The sequence below is a fragment of the Martes martes genome, assembly GCF_963455335.1.
Source record: "Martes martes genome assembly, chromosome: 17".
NCBI classification, from domain to species: Eukaryota; Metazoa; Chordata; class Mammalia; order Carnivora; family Mustelidae; genus Martes; species Martes martes.
Window position 1 is genome coordinate 17,306,341 of NC_137905.1, and position 20,991 is coordinate 17,327,331.

A 20,991-nucleotide genomic window follows, 5' to 3' on the forward strand; every position below is an offset into this window, starting at 1 on the left:
CCCTTTAATAGGTTAACATGTACCTAATTGCCAAGAGGAAAATACATAGTTGTATGCAGCATCTTCCAAACTTATTTGACCAAGAAGACCTTATGTCAGAGGAACAACTCGTAAGGTTAATAACCCAAGGGAAATTTTTATGAAATACAAGTTAAATGATCTCTAAGGCCTTTTTCACCTTTAACATTCTAAAGTTCTCTACACACAAAGAATAATCCAGTCAAGAAATGGGCAGAAGACATGAACACACAGTTGGCAAAGAAGACATCCAAATGGTCAAGAGACGCATGAAAAAGTGCTCAACATCACTTGGCATGAGTGAAATACAAATCAAAACCACAGTGAGATACCACCTTATACCAGTCAGAATGGCTAAAATTAATAAGTCAGGAAATGACAGACGTTGGCGAGGATGCGGAGAAAGGGGAACCCTCCTACACTGTTGGTGAGAATGCAAGCTGGTGCAGCCCCTCTGGAAAACAGTATGGAGGTTCCTCAGAAAGTCGAAAATAGAGCTACCCTATGATACAGCAATCGCACTACTGGGTATTTACCCTAAAGATACAAATGTAGTGATCCGAAGAGGCATGTGTACCCCAATGTTTATAGCAGCAATGTCCATAATAGGCAAACTATGGAAAGAGGCCAGATGTCCATCAATAGATGAATGGATAAAGAAGATGTGGTATACATCTACACACACGCGCACACGTATACACACACAATGGAATATTATGCATCCATCAAAAATTGAAATCTTGCCATTTGCAATGACGTGGATGGAACTAGAGGGTATTATGCTAAGCGAAATAAGCCAATCAAAGACAATTATCATATGATTTCACCTGTATGCAGAATTTAAGAAACAAGGCAGAGGATCATAAGGGAAGAGAGGAAAAAATGAAACAAGACAGAACCACAGAGATAGACAAACCATAAGAGACTCTTAATCTCAGGAAACAAACGGAAGGTTGGTGGAGTGGAGGGGGGAGCTAGAGGGGTGGCCAGTGTGGCAATGGACACTGGGGAGGGTATGTGCTATGGTGAGTGTTGTGAATTGTGTAAGACTGATGAATCACACACCTGTACCCCTGAAACAAATAATACATTATATGTTAATTAAAATAATAATTATTAATAATTAAAAATAGATAAATAACATTGTAAAATTCTGAGTTTGAATAATAATACTTCATTCTTTGTCTTTCTAGATCAGATAAGAAGGATAAGGAATAGGCTAACCTACAGAAAATAAAACTGTGTAGGTCTGATGCAGAAGAGGAAGATGAACCAAGTTCTAACATATGTAGATCTATGTAAATGATTATGCAGAAGAGGCAGAGAGGGAGCAGTCTTAAATGTCAGGGCTTCCAAACTGTCACTTACGTTATCACTAGAAAAGGTTGAACATTGATATTTTAGCAGTCACAGTAAGGTACTGAGTTGTAATCTTTTCAGCTCTATTTCTCAAATCCATCACTACTGTCAAATGGATCTGGCCAAGTTACTATTGAGGAAATCTATGGGACTAACCCTCACTCCTAGGCACTGACCCCCACCTCTTCCCTCATAGATGGGTATTGTGGAGGCTGAACACAGTTTTACACAAAACAGCATTTCCACATACCCCATCTGGCCCAACCAAGTTAATCTGGAGATGAGCATCTGATCTTCGCTGCAACATTAAGTTTCTTTCCTGCAACTTTTGCATGTGGGGCCAGGGAGGGGCTCTCTGAGTGTCGGATGTAAGAGCAACACTGGGCCACTGTCCGTGGTCATAGTGCTGCCACAGGAGGAAAGCTGGGCTTTAGTGCAAAAGAACAAAGGTGAAATACAGAAGAAGCAGAGACAAGAAATGGAGCACTTCAATTCCCAATTCTAGGAGTCACTAATAACCAGCTCCATTCCAGCTTTTCCCACAACATGACTGTTCAGCCCTTCCTTGGATTTGGTAGGCTAACAAGTTCTCTTTGCTTAAGCTAGTTCAGCCTAGGTTTCTGTTGCTGAAAACCCAAAGAGTTCTCACTACAGTCACATATATCTTCTATACCTACTTTCTTCATCTATAAAGAAGAAAGAATGGATGCTGCCTTCTGAAAGCTGATAGACTGAACACATGTGTACGCTATCGTCCTTTCCTGGAACCCCACAAACGTGACAGTAAAGGGATACAAAATGGCACTAAATTATCAGAACAAAAAGCACTAACAAGGCAATAGTAACAAAAGTTTAGATGCAAGAAAGCAGTTGGATGAATTCTAGGGTCACCATCCTGACTTGCCCAGGTTAGTAAGTTTTACATCTGCTGCACTTACATAATTATTAAGTGTTCTGTTTCACTTTCATAAGTGTTTTAGTTTGGATGATAAACTGGTTCACTAAATCCAGAAGCAAGCCTAATACAAGCCCCAAAACGTTCCAAAATTGATGAGTATTACCTCTTAAAATGGAGGTGAACAGAAGCCCTGATTGGAAATTTGAGTAATAATCAGGTGACCTGGTACCCAGGTGACTGTTCTTCCCCAACAATAGCAGAAGCTTAGTGTTTTACCCTTCAGAGGATCCAACCAGAGAGATTCTGGAGACATGCACATTGGGTTCCAATAAGGATGAGGCTACCATCTTGAAAACAGAACAATTAAGTCTTGAAAGTCTACATACTAAATGGTGAGATTGCCATCCACCTTCTTTCACTCATCTTCCAGAACCCTGGCTACTACGCTCGCATCCTCTAAATAGGTGACAAGACAATTCCACTCTGACCAGCTCCAAAGAAAAGACTTCAAAAGAGTCTTGGAGTCTACCAATGAAAGGAAGTCTCCTGATGAAATGACTTGGCCATATCATCCTCCTCCTATAAAGCTCACCAGTCCATAAGTATCGCCTATGCACACACGGCATCATTAACTTTTAAGTGCTTTGTTCTTAAATCTTGCAGTAAGCTTAGAAAGTAACTGGTCCAGATAAGAGCAAGTGAGTGAAAGGGTAGTAGGAGATATGCCTCTCAGAAGATGAAACTGTTAGAGTACTCGATATATTTGAAACTTTTAAGAGATTTATGAAAAGTTAGCAAGGGGGATAAATTGGTAATAGGTTCACATTAAAATAACAAACGTGGGGGCACCTCAGTGGCTCAAAGCCTCTGCCTTCGGCTCTGAGTCATGATCCCAGGGTCCTGGGATCGAGCCCCGCATCGGGCTCTCTGCTCAGCAGAGAGCCTGCTTCCTCCTCTCTCTCTGCCTGCCTCTCTGCCTACTTATGATCTGTCTGTCAAATAAATAAATAAAATCATAAAAAAAATAACAAATGTAAACCTGAGACATTTATTAACTTCAGAGAAAGCCAAAACTCATACAAGAAAGGAAATGTAATCACAGTATATTATATGGCTCAGCTGTGGATAACAGTTATAGTCATGATAACATAAACACTAAATGCTGATATAGCAAAAACTGTAATGTAACTATATAGGGAAAATGGGGAAGGAGAATATGTTTGTGGGGAGCATGTTCATAATAATAATAACTAACACATAATAATGCATACTAAATAATAACTAATCTATAGAATGTAAAGATTCTAAGTGCTTTACATCACTAAGGTCATTTAATTTTAAAAAGAACCCTATAAAGTGGTACTATTATTCTCCCATTTTACAGATGAGAAAATTGAGGCACACAGATGTCAGCTAACTTGTGCAGGGTCTCACTGCCAGTGAGGTATAATGCTGGGATTCAATCCCAGACATTTTAGCTCTAGAGTCTACCCTTTTAGTCTAAGCCACTATGCTGCTCTGTTCTGTCTCACCACCGGCCAATCTTCTCCACCTTAGGAACATAATCACCGAGTGAGTCTCACTTTCACCTATTAGATCTAGCAGGAAGTCAGTAAGTGGGGTGAAAAGTCAAGAAATAGCAGTATAAGCATGCTACTCAGAAATATGGAAGTAAACATTTAAAGAAATAATCAAGTTGAAAATAGTTGCTGATGGAAAGTGAGAATGGAGGTAAGAAAGGAGGATGGGCCATAGATCTTTGAATTAAGTTTTGTAAAACTGCAAATAACATTTTTGGATATAAAAATCAAAATTAAAAAACAAATATGTTAATTAGACGAGTAACCCAATTAAAAAATGGGCAAAGATTGTGAATAGACATTTCTCCAAAGATACACAAATGGCTGATAAGCTCATGAAATAATGTTTAACATCTTGAGCCATCAGGGAAATGCAAATTTAAACTACACCACTTCACACCCACTAGGATGGTGATAATCCTAGTAAATGACAGACAATAACAAGTATTAATGAGATAATGTGGGGCATCTGGAACTCTCATATATAGCTGGTGAGAATGAGAAATGACACAGCTGGAAAACAGTCTGGCCGTTCCTCAAAAAGTTAAATGTAGAGTCACCGTATGACCCAGCAACTCCACTCCTAGATATACATCCATGAGACTGAAAACATACATTTGCACAAAAATGTGTACACAAATGTTCATGGCAAAATTATTTAAAATAGTCGAATAGTGGAAATAACCCAAATGTCCATCAACTGATGAATAGATAAACAAATACGGTTTACTCACACAACGGATTGTTATTCATCCATAAAAAGTTACACAATCCCGATACAGGGCTATAATACGGATGAATCTTGACTACATTATGCTAAGTGAAAGAAGCCAGACACAAAAGGTCACATAGTATGTGATTTCTTTCATATGGAATGTCTAGAAAAGGCAAATCCACAGGTAGAAAGTAGATTTGTGGTGGCCAGAGCTGGGGAATGGGGGTGGGGGGATGGGGAGGAGTGACTGCTCATGACTACAGGGTTTCTTTTTGGGGGTAATGAAAACGCCCTGGAATTAGGTGGTGGTGGTGTTTGAGCAATTTTATGAATATACTAAAAACCCTGAATTGCACAATTTAAACTTCTAAAAAATATTTATGTTTGTTTATTTATTTATTTTTAAAGATTTGAGATAGAGAGCGCACACCCACACACACAAGCAGGGGGAGGGGCAGAGGCACAAGCAGACTCCCCGCTGAGAATGGAGAATGATGTGGGGCTCGATCCCAGGACCCTGAGATAATGACCTGAACTGAGCCACCCAGGTGCCCCTTATTTATTTTTAAGTACCTCTATACCCAATATGGGGCTTGAACTCACAACCCCGAGATTAAGAGTTGCTCTCCTGACTGAGCCAGCCAGGCACCCCTGGACTGCACAGTTTAAAAGAGTGAATTTTATAGATATGAGTTACACCTCAATTTAGGAAATTACGTGCGGAAAAAAAATACAAGATATGGGGGGAATGGGGCTCCTGTGCTATTGATGAACACAGCACACTCATTTACCTCCCTTTAGGTAAGCAGCAGCGACCTGGCAGGTGTGTCTTCATCTGCCTCCACCTGGCTTTGCCTTTCTCCTGTGCAACTTCCCTTAGGTTGGCTCTGACTCCAGCCCGGCACCACTCCTCTCCTGACACCTTCTAGCCCTACTCTCTCAGACGCCGGCTCAGATCCTGGGACAAAGACGTCCCTGGAAAATGCCCCGGATACTGTCCAGGGTTATGTAGCTGTAAACCCTCTTTAACTCAGTAGTTTAAGGGTCTGAGTTGCCATCCCACATACAAATCTTGTATTTGACAGACGGTAGAGATCCTTGGAAAAACAAGCATTCATTAATGACTAAACATTTGGTTGTTAATGTGTGGGAATGAACATTTGAGAAGTTGTGCTTCTGGTCTGACTGGGTCTTAGGAAGGAAAAGACAGCAAATTATATTGGGCTTTAACAGAATAAGACAAGCTTCTAAATATATATAACAGGTGTAAAAAATCATCACAGTTTTTTTGGCAACCCCTCGCCACAGAGAAGTGATGAGAACTTTGCTATTTACAGAAAAAGTAGATGGCTGAATGGGAACTAGGACTTGATACAAGTCTCCACTCGATTAACTAAAACGTTACTTTAAATATTCTCAGCATGGGAGAGAAACAGGTGACTGCTTAATGGGTATTTTCATCCTCTACTGGTGTAATTATTTGTTTTGAAATAATCTTTATTTGCTCTTTTTCTTTTTTAAAAAAAGGTTTATTTATTTGAGAGAGAGCATGCAGGCACCTGTGAGACAGAGGGAAAGCGGGGAGGGCCGGAGGGAGAGGGAGAGAAAGGATCTCAAGCAGACTCCCTAGTGAGTGTGGACCCTGACATGGGGCTTGACCTCATGATCCTGGGATCATGACCTGAACTGAAATCAAGAGTTGGATGCTCAACCGAATGACCTACCCAGGCATACCTATTTTAAGTAAACTCTGCATCCAACATAGGGTTTGAATTCCCTTCCCTGAGATCAAGAGTTGCATGCTCTATCAACTGAGCCAGCCACAACGCCCTATTTGCTCTTTCTTTAAAAAAATAAGAAGTTCAGGGGCACCTGGGTGGTTCAATTGTTTGGGCATCTGCCTTTGGCTCAGGTTATGATCTCAGGGTCCTGGGATCGAGCCCTGCACTCAGCTCCCTGCTCAGCAGGGAGTCTGCTTCTTCCTCTACCTCTGCTACTCCCCTTGCTTATGCTTTCTCTCTTAAATAAGTGAAAAAAATTTTTTAAATAAGTGGTATTATTATTTGTGGTACTATATCCACTGCTTCAGAATGATAGGGAAGGAAGGGAGAAAACAATACCGCTGGAGGTCAAATCATGTCCGAATGTAGGTTAAGTTCTCTGGTTAGATAACTACAAAAGCGTCTAGATTCTTCTACGTTTTCCAGTCCAGTTGTTATCCAGGAGGAAGAACAAGGTGATATATGCAATCATGAGATCCTCTCACGGAGTCAGAAAGCTGGATTCCACGTACTAAAGCCTGTCCTCCAAAACCTGAGATGACTGATGGTGTGTGCCTGGCACGACAAAGTGTAAAGTTCTGAAAGTTCCAGCCATGAAATAAACTGCCTATTCACCCAGATCGAATATAAACTTATCTTTGGTGGGTTTAAAAAAAATCCTTCAAAACCCCAGCAAATCTAAGGATATGATAGTAGCAGTGGTGGTGATGACAGTCGTCCTAACAATCCCACCAGCACCAACGATGAGGACTAATCATCATCACTGTCATCTTCTACATTTACAACCCTTCACAGAGTGTGAAGAGTGTTACAGGTGTAACAGAAGTGTGCAGAGTGTTACAGGTCATCCCATCTAATCCTCACCACATCCGTGTCAGGGGGATAGGGCTGATGTGCAAATGAGGTTCAGAGAGGTTAAGAGATTTGCACCAATCCCAGAACAGGCACCAAGTCCAAGAGTCCAAAAAATCATTCCATGTGCCTCCTTATTCTTTCAAGTGTCAGAAATAAGTTCTTTCAAGGTAAGGATGTCAGAAACACTGCTTCTCTTGTCTTCCTGAGGCTGGAGTATGTGGTACGGACACTTAAAGGAGAGAGGGGAAAAAAGGAAGAATAGGATAGAGAAGAGAGACCCCCACACAGAACAGGCTTCTCGAGATGCAGCAGTCATGAACAGGTAGAAAGCATAAGCACAAAAGAGAAAGGACTATGGAATCCCAGGGGCCCAGTATGGGTTAAATTGTGTGTCCCCACTGCTGAAAGATACAGTGAGGGCCTAACCCCTAGTACCTCAGAATGTGACCTTATTTGGAAACAGTCGTTGTGATGTGACTAGTTAAGGTCATCCTGGAGGAGGGGGTCCTATTCTAGAAAGGAAGGAGGAAGCCATGTGAAGACAGAGACACACGGGGAGAATGCACGTGATGACAAAGGCAGAGACTGAAGCTATGTGGCTCCAAGCCAATAAATGCCGACGACTGCCAGCCGAGCACCTGAAGCCAGCGAGAGGCAAGGAGGAACTTCCCTACAGGTTTCAGAAGGCACGCGGCCCTGTGGACACTTTGAGTTTGGCCTTCTAGCCTGCAGAACTAGGAGACAGTCAAGTTCTACTGTCAGTGGTACTTTGTTAGGCAGCCCCAGGAAATGACTACAGAGTCCGAGTGGATCCTTTCTTCTAAGACTGAAATGGAGCGGCAGCATCTCCACTGTCTGAGAGAGAAGAAGAAAGAGTTTGGGGGGAAGAGACCATTTATAAACCTAGGACTTAGTTGAAAGTCCCTCTAAGCCTCTGTCTCTCTTGACACTGTGAACAGTGTCCAGCAAAGGCTGAATTCTTATTAAATGTCTTTTAGGAATAATACCAACACTGTAAACAGCCAGGCCCTGGCAAGTAGCAGATGATCGACAGAACTGCTATCCTGGCCCAGCGGTTGGAGGCTTACGCTCCCAGAAAGGGAGCAGGCTCTTTAATTTCAGTCCTGGAAGGGCTCTCTCTCCCAAGCACTTTTTCAAAGTTTATAGGGAAATAATTATTACCTGGATCTCAGTCATGTTTATATAAATGTTCTTTTCATTTACTCCTCACACAGGGCCTTCAAGCTGTTAAAAAGAGCAATGTGTGAAACTGGCTCTGGGAAGGAAACTGGGCCCATTTACTGTACTCACAGCACGAAAACCACACCAAATGTTGTCAAAATAACTTTCAGGATAGAACAAAACCAATAAAAGGAAGGAAAAGTTTCCATTCCGTGTGTCCATTTACTTATAACTTGCCATATGTGCTGTGTCAGAGATTAAGTGCCAAGTCCTCCTCGGGTCCCCGTTCTCAGTCTGGACAGACAGGAAACAAGGTGAACCTGGGACTCACGCACCCAATCTTTTGGACGGACCACAGGTAACTGCTGTAACCAAACGTGCCTAACATCACACTTGAGCTGTTTTTTTTTTTAAGGCCAGGGTATGCATTTTCTCTGACAAAGAACTAGGAGAGTAACCTCTGAATACACAAATGGCAGTAAAACCACTCTTCATAATGTTATCAGGAAGAGTCGTAGGTCATCAGAGCCTATCACTGGACTCAAAAGAAGGAATTCAAAATCATTCCTGGGGGGAGGCCTCAGTTTAGCTCAGAACCTGACTCAGCCATCAGTTTATAATTAATCCCAAACTCTTCTCCCTAAAGATGTTTCCACGATTTGCTTATTTTTGAAGACAGGACTTGGTGTTAAGATTTGTTTATCAGGGTGCCTGGGTGGCTCAGTGGGTTAAGCCTCTGCCTTCAGCTTGGGTCATGATCCCGGAGCCCTGGGATCAAGCCCTGCATCGGGCTCTCTACTGGGCAGGGAGCCTGCTTCCCCCTATCTCTCTGCCTGCCTCTCTGCCTACTTGTGATTTCTGTCTGTCAAATAAATAAATAAAATCTTAAAAAAAAAAAAAAGACTTGTTTATCTTCTTGAAGGAATGAATTCTAAAGCCTACTACTTATCTCCTACTAGACATAGTATAGATTTTTTTTTCACCTAAAATGAGTGATTAGAAGGAAGAAAAGCTATGTTCTAGGAATTACCTTTTACTATTAAAAAGCAAAGGAGAGGGGCACCTGTGTGGCTCAGTGGGTTAAAGCCTCTGCCTTCAGCTCAGGTCATGATCCCAGAGTACCGGGATCGAGCCCGGCATTGAGGGGGTGGGGTGTCTCTGCTCAGCGGGGAGCCCGCTTCCTCCTCTCTCTCTGCCTGCCTCTCTGCCTACTTGTGATCTCTGTCAAATAAATAAATAAAATCTTAAAAAAAAAAAAGCAAGGGAGAAAGTTTCAATATAAAATGCTAGCACATTTTTAAAAAAAGATATTCTTTTATTTAAGTAGGCTCCACACCCAGTGTGGAGCCAAATGCGGGACTTAAACTCACTACCTTAGATCAACACCTGAGCTGAGATCAAGAGTTGGAGCCTTAAACAACAGAGCCAGCAGGCACCCCTGAAAACTGATCTACATTTTTGGTTTCCGCTTAGGTTATGATCTCAGGGTCATGAGATCGAGCCCTGCATTAGGCTCCATGCTCAGTGGGGAGTCTGCTTGGGATTCTCTTCCTCTCCCTCTGTCCCTCCCCTACTCCACTGAGTACAGTTTCTCAGTCATACATGAATGAATGAATGAATGAATGAATGATTTTATTTTTCAGTAATCTCTATTCGCACTGGGAGACTTTGAACTCAAAACCCCAAGATCAAGAGTCTCATAAATTGCTGCCACATTTAGTCACTATAAACCCATGTGCACAGTTTTCAAGTACTTCACAATTCTTCTAAGAAGTCAGCTCTTTGTAAACTGTGTGGAGGACTGTAGTAGTAGCTACCTAAATAAATCTAGAACTACAGTCAGTCCCAAAGTACTCATCCTTTTTTTAAGATCATCAGCTCTTTTTCCCTACTGCCTACAGCCAATTCTCTTTATTCATGGTAGTTATGTTCTATAAAGTTGCCATGAACAATGAATTAGTGTTCATGTTCAGTATCAGTGGATACTGAACAATGGCTCCTAGGGCAAATACAGGTTTAGGTTTCTGAGAGCCTCTGGTCACTCCAGATCACTTACCTTTTAAATCTTTTTTTCTCTCTTCTTCACATTTGATCATCTCTATCGTTCTGCTTTTAATTCCATTCAGTGATTTTAAAAAAATCTCAGGTATTATAGTTTTCAGTTCTAGAACTTCCATTTGGCTTTTTAAAAAATTATTTCTATTTCTTCATTTTTTTAATTTTTAGAATTTTTTATTTAAATCCAATTAATTAACATATAGTATATTATTAGTTTCAAAGGTAGAGCTTAATGATTCATCAGTCTTATATAATATTTGCTGAGATTTCTATCTTTTTATTAATTATAGGCATTTTTCTCTTCTACATCATTAAGGATAATTATAATAGCTACTTTAAAATCCCAACATCAGGATTACCTTGGGGTGGTCTCCGATGATTTTCCTTTCTACTGAGAATATTTACATTTTCCTGGTTTTTCATATATTGAGTTATTTTCGACTATATCCTGGACATTATAAATGTTAAATTAAGAAGACCCTAGATTTTGTTCTTCACCAATTAGTGGTTTCTGCTGCTGCTTCTTCTTTTTTTAAACTGGGCACTTATCTTGCTCGGTTCAGGGGTCAGTTCTACATGTAGGCAAACAGAATTTGGGATGCCTTTCTCTGGATCTACCCATTCCAGGATATTCCAGGATTTCCCTTCTCTGTCCTGGAGCTGTGGTTTCCCAGATTCAGTGTTCTGGTTTGCCAGGCTAGAAAGACTGTGATATCTCTACCAGTGCCCCTCCTGCATTGATTGCATGCATTCCCAAACAGCCTTGTCCCTAGGTTAAAAGCCAAGAAAACGGATGGAAACTGACTGTCCAGGGCCTCTCCTCTGAGCACGAACTCCCTATGAGAGTCTGCAGCTGTGCGCTCAGAGTCTCAAGGCGGCTGCTTACTATAGTATGTCCAGAATTTATAGTTGTTATCTGAAGGAGGGTCTGGGTGGTAGGCTATTACTCAGCTGTTTCTGCCCCAATTATTCATTGTTGTCTTCAGAATGTATTTATGAAAATGGATGTTCTAAAACATCTACAATACTTGAAATAAACAAGTCACTTTGCAAAGACCTGGGAAGTTAGTTGCAAAGACCTGGATAGTTAGGCAGAATTTTTTTCATTCTGTTGCTCAGCTTACCCTCTCCATGCTAGAAGGGCTGTTCTTAACTCAGGCCAACAGAAGGCACAGGTCTAAACATACCTCCTCCCCTGGGTACTCCTAGTACATTTAATTTTCAAGAAGGGTAAGGTAGAATGGGTTAAAAGGGAGTTCCTTCTGGCTTCTCCTGGGCTTCAGGCTATCATGGGAATAAATTAGCAGTTACCAGATATGGTCATAAGGCCAAAACAAGGCTAAGCAGAGAAAATAAGTTTTTCATTAAGAAAGTGAATACAGGGGCACCTGGGTGGCTCAGTGGGTTAAAGCCTCTGCCTTCGGCTCAGGTCATGATCTCAAGTGTCCTGGGATTGAGCTCCCCATCGGGCTCTCTGCTCAGCGGGGAGCCTGCTTCCCTCCTCTCTCTATCTGCCTGCCTCTCTGCCTAGTTGTGATCTCTGTCTGTCAAATAAATAAATAAAATCTTAAAAAAGAAAGAAAGAAAGAAAGAATACAGTGTCTCCCTCCAGTGTGGATATTGTGTTGATTGCACAAGATTCTGACTACTTTCAAATGAGTGGGGGTTGTGATGTCTTCCCTTTGTGAATCCAATCTACCTCCTGATTTGGACTCTCTACCTCCTCTCCAAGCTGCCAGAACCACAGAGGTCCTTGGCGGGCACATCTATCAGCAAGAGAAAATTCACTGAAACCTGGCATTATCTTCTGGCACTCTGTAACTTCAGAAATAGTGATTAGAAGGGAAACACACACAGAGACACACACATACACACACAACTTCATCAGCAAAGTGGCATTTTCATTTCAGCTGTTCCTGGGGGCAAAACAGCAGAAAAGATAAATCCTAGATTGAAAGCTTTGTGGTGATCTCCGTTTCTCATTAAAGTGCCACTGATTATAATCACACCTACGATTACAAGATTTAACACACCTGCTCTTAAGGATGCACCAGGAAAAGGAATCCTACATTCATCCCATCCCATTTCCTTTTCTTTACTCACCGAGTAAGCACAATTTATAAATCTCAGTAAGTGCAAGACAGAGCTGGTTTAGAGAACAGGAGAGAGGTTTTCCATTCACATGGTTTTTTGAAAGTGACAATAATATTCCATGGCCACAAATTATTTTAGCACTGGTGAGACCAGGAGTGTTGCTTTCACTGGCTCTACACAGATGTGAGAAATCTAGATAGAGTTTCTATTTCTTCTCTCACTTTACTAGCCAGATACTTTGCTGTGCACATACACATACACTCACTCTCTCTTTCTCTCACTCATTCAGAAAGGCTGTGTGCACTTATGAGGGTTTTTTTTTTTGCCACTTTTGTCAAAATTCATTTTTATTAATAGAAAATAAACATTCATTCCAGTTTCAGTTGTTATACCTCAAGTTGCTAATAAAAAAAAGAATTTAAAATAATCACTTAATCAGGGTGCCTGGGTGGCTCGGCTCAGGTCATGATCCTAGGGTCCTGGGATCGAACCCCATGTCACTGGGCTCCCTGCTCAGTGGGGAGCCTGCTTCTCCCTCTCCCTGCCACTCCCCCTGCTTACGCATGTGCTAGTGCTCTCTCTCTCTGTCAAATAAATAAATAAAATCTTTTTAAAAATTCACTTAATCATCCTGTTTTGATTAAGACAATTGAAACTGTGGCTTAAAAAAAAAGAAAAATTCAGCGGGGCGCCTGGGTAGCTCAGTTGGTTAAGTGTCCAACTCTTGATCTCAGCTCAGGTCTTGATCTCAGTGTCGTGAGTTCAAGCCCTCCACTGGGCTCCACACTGGGCATGGAGCCTACTTTAAAAAAAAAAAAGAAAGAAAGCAAGAAAAAGAAATATTCAGCACCATTTGCTCATAGGCCTTTCAGTATTTGTTCTTAAAGTTCCTGGAACTTTCCTATCTGTAAAGTACAGGGATTACTGAGCTATATGAGGAAGCCTCTCTGGGACAACCAATGAGAAGTTAAGCAACTGTCATAAAAGGAATCAATGTATATTTAGCATGGTAACTTGGACAACACAACGATCCCCTCCCCTCCAACTCAAGAGGGACATGCTTCTAAGCACTGAGGTACAAAGAGTCAGACTGTTATTTGCTGTTAGAATTAGCTAATAACAATTAATCTCTGGCACAGATGCTACTGGTTCATAATATCCTGTGATTTTAGGAAATTCTGTAAATAGTTTGGATTTAATCCAATTTATTCAGATTTTAAACATGTTTAAAAGGTTCACTACTCTGCCAGAGTATCTGCTAGTTTAGTACCCTTATAAAATATATATAATACGTGTCGATAAATCATAGTCTTAAAGTATACTTAGAATACCGCATTTTTCAACCCAAAACCTATTTTAACAAAATGTCTATAATTAAAAGCAGCTGATGAAATGAAATCCAAAGTTATGACAAGGGAGACTCACTCTCACTCACTCTAAGCAACGCTTGAAGCTGTGTTGCTTAGAGAACTTTGAACAGCATGTGGCCTCAGAGCCATTCAAGGACAAGTCGGGAGACACCCTTTCCTCAGTCTTCACCATAGGACTCGAGGCAGGGCTGGGCCAGGAATGAGTACTTCTAAATATTTCAGCAGAATCCACAGAAGTGTTAAAAAGACTTTTAAGAATGTCTATCTATATCTGTGAGAAGTAATGCTCATCAGAGGCAAAAAGACAGAGGCAAGTCCATACACTCACTCAGAGATGGGAAGAATGGAGGTGGACTGTTAGGACATCCTTAGTCGGAGCTTCTGCGGGCTTTTAACTACATGCTGACTACCTGTGTGAGTCAAATGGACTTTCATGAGAATAGCGTTCGGTGGCCAGGACCTCTCTGGGGCATTTCCTCCTAAGAGGAATACACAACATAAGGAAGTAGAGTAGGTAATACAGGGAAGCTACTCTTTCCAGCTCAGAAGGAGTTGATGAAGCCCGTATATGTATTCAGGAAGCCAGTGTATCCTCTAGCTGTGGACAGTATTCCTATACAGCTCCAAAACCACTGGATAGACATTCATGGGATCCAACGGCCCATAGATAAAATGAATGGGAACAGTTACAGAAGCAAGAGATCCCACCTAGCATCTTCTAAACTTCTTTCACTGGCTGATGTAGCCACAGAGACTGACGGTAACTAAGTTCTGTCATTGTTGGGTATCCCTGCCATCAGGTCCCACAGCTCACTCTCAGAGCACTGGGTGGACGGCCCAAAGACTGGGGTGAGTCCTCGGGAGAATACAAAGAAGTTCATCAATCGTGTGAGGACGGGTGACAGAAGGCTTCCATTTTTGAGAAGCTTTTGGAGAAGGAGAGAGCCGTCAACCACAGGCAATATACCTCTATTGGACAGTCAGAGACTCTTCACGGTAAGCTGACCCCCTACAGAGCACCTCCTGGGCAGTAATCTCTCTAATCGTGAGCCAAAGTTTGACTCTGTGGTTCTGGAGCCCTGGAGGTGCAAAGGTGCCTCCACAATGCTGGCCTGCTCAAATAGGAGGAAGTGATGTGGCCTGATGGATGTCACTGAAGCCAAAGCCCAAGAAATCAAGGGCAATCACTCAACAAAATCTCAGGGTCAGACCCTCCCAAATCTTGTACCGATCATAGCTGGAAGCTGGAAACCCATGTAAAAGCTTATCTCAGGACTTCCAATCACACCCACAGAGTCTCGGTAGAAGATGTGCTGTCACTTGTAGGTGACAAATTTGCCTGAAGACTTGCATGAGTGAAGAGTAGGAGAGAGTAGGTGGGGGCAGGTGGAATATACGCACAGGCTGTGAGCAGGGGCACAGCAAGTAGCCGTACCCGAGCCCCCTACTCCCTCATCCTGCGGAGGTGATCCTGGTGCACCTGGTGCGTGTAATCCCAAGCCGCCCGGCACAGCAGTGTGGAGCCCCCAGCTCCTCGGCGCCCGCAGCAGTGCGGGGGCGGCCGTCAGCAGGGCACTGCCTGCAGCCTGCGAGGGCAGTGCCGGCCAAGAGGAGTGAGAAGCCCCGGGATGTGCCGGTTGCCGCAGCCCCCTCACAGAGTTGTACAGATATATTTTAATAGTGTTATAACTCATATTTTAAACTCAAATTTTATTTTGGAATAACTTTAGATTTACAGACAAGCTGCAAAGATAGCACAGAGAATTCCTGTATATCCCTCACCCAGTTTCCCCCATTGTTAACAACTTACATAACCATGGTGTATTTGGCAAGAGTTTCGCAGATTTTTTTTTTTTTTTTAAAGTAGACACCACGCCCAGTGTGGAGCCTATTGCGGGGCCCAACTCACGACCCTGAGATCCAGACCCTGAGATCAAGACCTGGGTTGAGATCGACTCAACTGAGCCACCCCGGCACACCAAGAGTTTTGTAGATCTTGATGATGGATGAAAAACACTTTAATTCCCTCTTGTAGAGCAGATTCTCATCAAGGACAGTGTGTACCCGATAGCAATTTTTTAATTAATCTGTGTTACGGAGTTGTGATCTGTGTGTCCCTACCACCATCAAGGTCCTAGATAATAAAGAGGGGATAACTAATGAGTCCATGCTTGTACAAAAATGGTGTCAGGCACTTGATATGGCAAAATTCTATCCTGAGTAAAGCCTGAAGGTCTGACAAAACATTCTTCTAATGGCTTCACTGACAGTTAAATACTGATGTGCCAGCCACAGATGAGTACTGTGGATACCAGGAAATAAATTATTAATGTAAACTCTCTCTATAAACTCAGCTGGGAATGAGTTTCCATTAAAATCAAGAGGAAAATTAATTTTGAGGTTACTCATTCTTCACACACATATGGATATATATACTTTCTTCTTATATTGGCCATACACTGGGGAGAAACCCAGCCAGACCCACTTGGAGGAGGAAAAAAGTTTATGCAGCAACTACAATCTCAAGGATTGAATTCACAGCAAGAAAGGAAGCGTTTTAAATGAGATCCTTCAGGAATTCGCTTTGAACAATGAAATGAGACAGGAAGACAAGTCGCTGAAGTTTGAGCAGAGGCAGGCTTAGTGCGGTCCAGAAAGCGCACCCGGAACCGGCCCCTCCGAGAAGAATGCCAGAACTCAGAGTCGCAACCTAAAAACCAGGGCTCTGGTTTTCCCGCAGTAGTTAATGTGTAGTTTGCCTACCCCTACAGAAGAAAATAGGGACTCTGACTAAAAATGCAAATAGTATTCCTGCTACAAAATAAAAGCTCTGCTGGTGGATTCATCTGCATGCATCTGTCCAAGGAAAAGATCTGAGGCTGTGTCCGTGAAAGGAAGACTGATAAACAGATAAAACCCAAAAAGACAGGGTAAGCTGCAAATGGTAAGGAACTGACTTACCTCAGTAGCTTTCTGGCTGAGGCCCCGAAGCAGCAGCACAATCACGTGGATGGCAGCTCTGCGCACTTGAACTTCATGATCTGTTTTAGCCACAGCTATCAGGCAAGCTGTTACCTAGGAGGGTGAGAGAGAAGTCAATAAAAATCCAGATTGCACAATTACCTAAAGCTTTTCACCGGGGTTCTACTTTCTACACGTTCATCACGAACAATCTGGCTTAGAGAGGGGTGGATAGTTTCCCTGTTCTCAATAAAGAGGGAGCGATCTAGTGGTGGAGATCTTGTTTAGTTTGGCTCTTCTGGAAAAGGGCAAAATCCAATTTAGTATTCAGAAGGGAGGATGAGAAGTTGGAAGGGATATGTATCTATAATAAAGATATGGTAAAATTCAAGTATTTCCTCAAAAATGGGAAGAAACGTGACTTTTCCCCATTTGGGGACACTAAATTGAAGGGAGGAAAGATGGCCCAAACACAAGTGGCTTCTAAGGAGCGAGGACCATGGAGATTTAGCTGAGCAGGCTTCTGAGTTCAAGGCCCTGCATGAATATGAATGCACCACTGATGAAAGTTACAGCCCAGGGTTAGAGAAATACATAAATATTCAAACTGATCTTCTTCAGCATGTTCAGATGTCCCAGTCTTGCAAGCCTAGCGTACCCCACCATGTCAGTCACCTGGTGCCAATTTCAGAGTCTCCCTGGGCTTCTGCAAGTGTGGAATAGGTCTTTCAATGCTCATTTACTTTAAAAGACAGCCCTATGACAGAAAAGACTAGAAATTACTAGCACAGCATGGTGCCAGATATATAGCTACTAATTATATGTCATAAAATAAGAACGTTTCTAGACCCTGTTAACCACCCTGCCCCCACCTGACTCCTGGTAAGCACAAAAATATTTTAAAACCTCAATAAAGAGATACCACTAAAAACAACGGCAAAAAACCTTTCTAAGGTATTCATCCAAGACTTAAAAATTAAAAAGAAAAATCTTCAAAGTGTGGCCAATGGCAGCAACAATCTGAAGGTAAGTGTGTATTATTCAACTGGTCTTTCACATACTTTATTTCATTTACTGTGTGAGTGTACTTCTTGGCCAACCATGGGAAGATTTCTAACCATGATAAGAAAATAGCCAGACTGTGTGTTTGGAAACATGTGTAAATACATATTATGTTTAAAGAATGGTTTTTAAAAAGGTTTTAAAAAAAAATACAGGCACAAGCGGGGAAATAGGCTTGTGCAGAAATTTTAACCATGCAGGTTGTATTTTTCACAGCTTTTAAACAGTTGGGCATAGTTCAAAGTGTCTAATTAATCAGTGATGGCAGAGAGATTAGAAGAAGTAGCTTGTTCTTAAATATAATTGCATCTGTGATGTACTGGCACTTAATCAAGTTGTACATCTATTAGACAAACTCGCATCTCGCAAGTGAAGGGAAATCCCAGAAAAGCTCATCTCTTTGGGGGCTGTTTTTCAGTAAGATCCAGCAAGCTGCTTCTGCTTTTGACCTGGGACACCCTGACCCAAGACCATCAGTGGCTTCCATGCCTCTGGCATTAACGGTAGAAGCAATCCAGTCCTAAGAGGAATTCCTTGGGCGACCTCCAAACAGGTAACAATATAATAGCTACCTCCACTTGTAGGCTTAGTATTTACAAGGTAAGCGCTGAAATCAGAGAGACAAGTTCGAGCTAGGCCTGAGTCCTTCTTGAGACATGGAAGTTCAGCTTATTCAGTCTGGTAACTAAGGCACGAAAACCAGCCTGGGCCCACATAATGTGCAGATGATCCCAAGCCTTTTGCCTGCAACCCTCTGGGTTTAGTTTGGGGCCTCAGTTTCCACATTTGGTGGATCAAGGCTTCCTGGCCTAGAACCTTGCTGGTGTCCAGCCTGCCACCTCTGTTCTGCCACACTGGCCTGAGCAGGCTATGCTTGTGCCTCACTCAGTGGCTCTAATTCTGGCTGTTGGGCATTAATTCCACAATTGGGATAGGCAGAAGACTCCTGACTGGAAAAGGGCTTCCCCTGCAAGGCCATTGCCTGACTCCTTGTGCCACTTCGAAGGTATGATTGGGAGAGGAGCCCTGCTCTCTCACAAGCCCTGCTGAGATCAGCTGGAATGGCCTCCTGCTTGCTACTGGCTGTTAGTGATGTATGCACCAGAGGGGACACAGCCCATCTGCATTCAGCCATCCGGGATGATCAGGAAGAGGCCTGATCACGAACCTCCTCAACACCTGTCACAAGGATCAAATCCTACGAACCGTATTATGGCCAATACGCAAAATGTTTTTAAAGCATCAGAATTTTACAATGTTCTTGCAGACACCATTTAGAGACAAGAACAAAACTTCTGTTCAGATCAAGCTCCCATCTCCAGCTTGCAATGTTGCTTTCCTACAGACCAGTGGGGCAGACCCTTCGTCAAAGCCTCAAGCAGGGAGGATACATGGCCGCTATCTTCCATCTACCCACGCTGAACAAGTCACTCCCATAGTCAATCTCTCACACCTTCAACCCCAAGGACACACTTAGCATTGCCTACAACCTCTAAAAGGCTTGGCAAATAGACAGATGATGTAAGGTCTTTACTAATTTATGAACTGGTATAATATTTCTATTTTGTTTCTAAGTCCTCCCAGAGGGCGAAACCCATCCTATGAGATCTTCGTGTTGCCTGCCTTCAGGGTCAGTACCTACTCTAATAAACCACATTGCGGAAGGCTTTCTCTTTACTAACTAAAATACTTAACTCATACCCACTTCTGAGAGACATGTAAAGAGGAAGATGATGATTACTCTGGAAATATTAAAAATCAGTTTAAGCAATTTAACACTTGATAGGAACCAACAGAAATAAGGAAAAACATCACTGCCCAAATGGCTGGTACATACCAAGCATAATCAGAACTATATAAATAAAAATAAAACAAATGGTAAGATTATGACAAACCAACTTTGGGAAGTCCCAGGTGAGAAGGTACCAGCATTGAGCTACATGTCATGAAAGTATGACTTCAATTTTCAAACTGCATCTTCATCTCTTTTCTTAGAGCTTACTTTTATTAAAGTTTCAGTTGGTCTGCTAACTTATCTGAAACTAAATCATCTGTCCTTCTATTTTGTAAACTGAGAAACCTTAAGAACAAAAGCAGTACAGTCTCCAATTAATACATGTTCAGCTTGCTCACTTAACCTGCCATGAAGGAGAACCCTGATGGCTACTGGAGCTTCCTTGGGGTTCTCCAGGACATTTCCTAGAGTCCTCATCTCAGAGGTCCACCTATCTTCAAAGTGCACTTAGGCAACTGCACCCATCATGGCAAGACTGGTAATCAATTTGGATCATTCAGTGGGGTCAGAGGTGATGGCTTTGTATCATACCCCAAAGCTCAGGATTATGGAATTCTGAGCATCACATTTAAGTGGTTTGCCCCATGGGCTTCTCACCTAGGGTACATCTTACTTGTCATATTGAGGATGGGCCTCTTGCTGTGGTTCCTTTAAATTATATTTACTTCCCACAGAGACTGATAAAGATGGAATTGCCTTTCAAGTTTGGTTTCAGGGGCACCTGGGTGGCTCAGTGGGTTAAGTCTCTGCCTTCGGCTCAGATCATGATCTCAGGGTCCTGGGATCGAGCCCCACATTGGGCTCTCTGCTCAACAGGGAGCCTGCTTCCCTTCCTCTCTCTCTGCCTGCCTCTCTGCCTACTTGTGATTTTTATGTCAAATAAATAAATAAAATCTTTAGGGAAAAAAAAAGATTTGGTTTCAGGGACGCGTGGGTGACTCAGTCAGTTAAGCATCTGCCTTCAGCTCAGGTCACGATCCCAGGGTCCTGGGATCACATTTTCCATTGGGTTCCCTGTTCAGCGAGGAGTCTGCTTTTCCCTCTACCTTTCCCCTCTGCTTGTGATCTCTCTCTCTCTCTCAAATAAGTAAATAAAATCTTAAAAAAAAAAAAAAGATTTGGTTTCAAGCAACATAGCTCTTGACAAGAAAAAGGAGAAATAGGGGAAAATAATAATGCTCTTCCAACAGGTTAAATCTTGACATCAACAGGGAGGAAAAACCTGATTTTCCAGTACAGAGACAGATGGGTTGATCCTATCTT

At 42.3% G+C, this 20,991-nt stretch overlaps 1 protein-coding gene and 1 pseudogene across 2 annotated transcripts in view; both read right to left on the reverse strand.

The window, feature by feature from the left end:
* The window catches only part of TANGO6 (transport and golgi organization 6 homolog), a 179,845-nt gene that overhangs the window by 15,427 nt on the left and 143,427 nt on the right, over positions 1-20,991 (reverse strand). The window contains exon 17 of the mRNA XM_080828218.1: positions 16,872-16,985. Coding sequence (XP_080684344.1) covers positions 16,872-16,985 — 114 coding nt within the window. The remainder of the gene's footprint in view (positions 1-16,871; positions 16,986-20,991) is intronic.
* LOC308357882 (mesoderm-specific transcript homolog protein-like) lies at positions 14,453-16,037 on the reverse strand (annotated as a pseudogene). The gene is made up of 3 exons: positions 16,032-16,037; positions 14,725-15,354; positions 14,453-14,618 (listed from the first exon to the last, which is right to left on the reverse strand). The product of its transcript is annotated as a mesoderm-specific transcript homolog protein-like (transcript).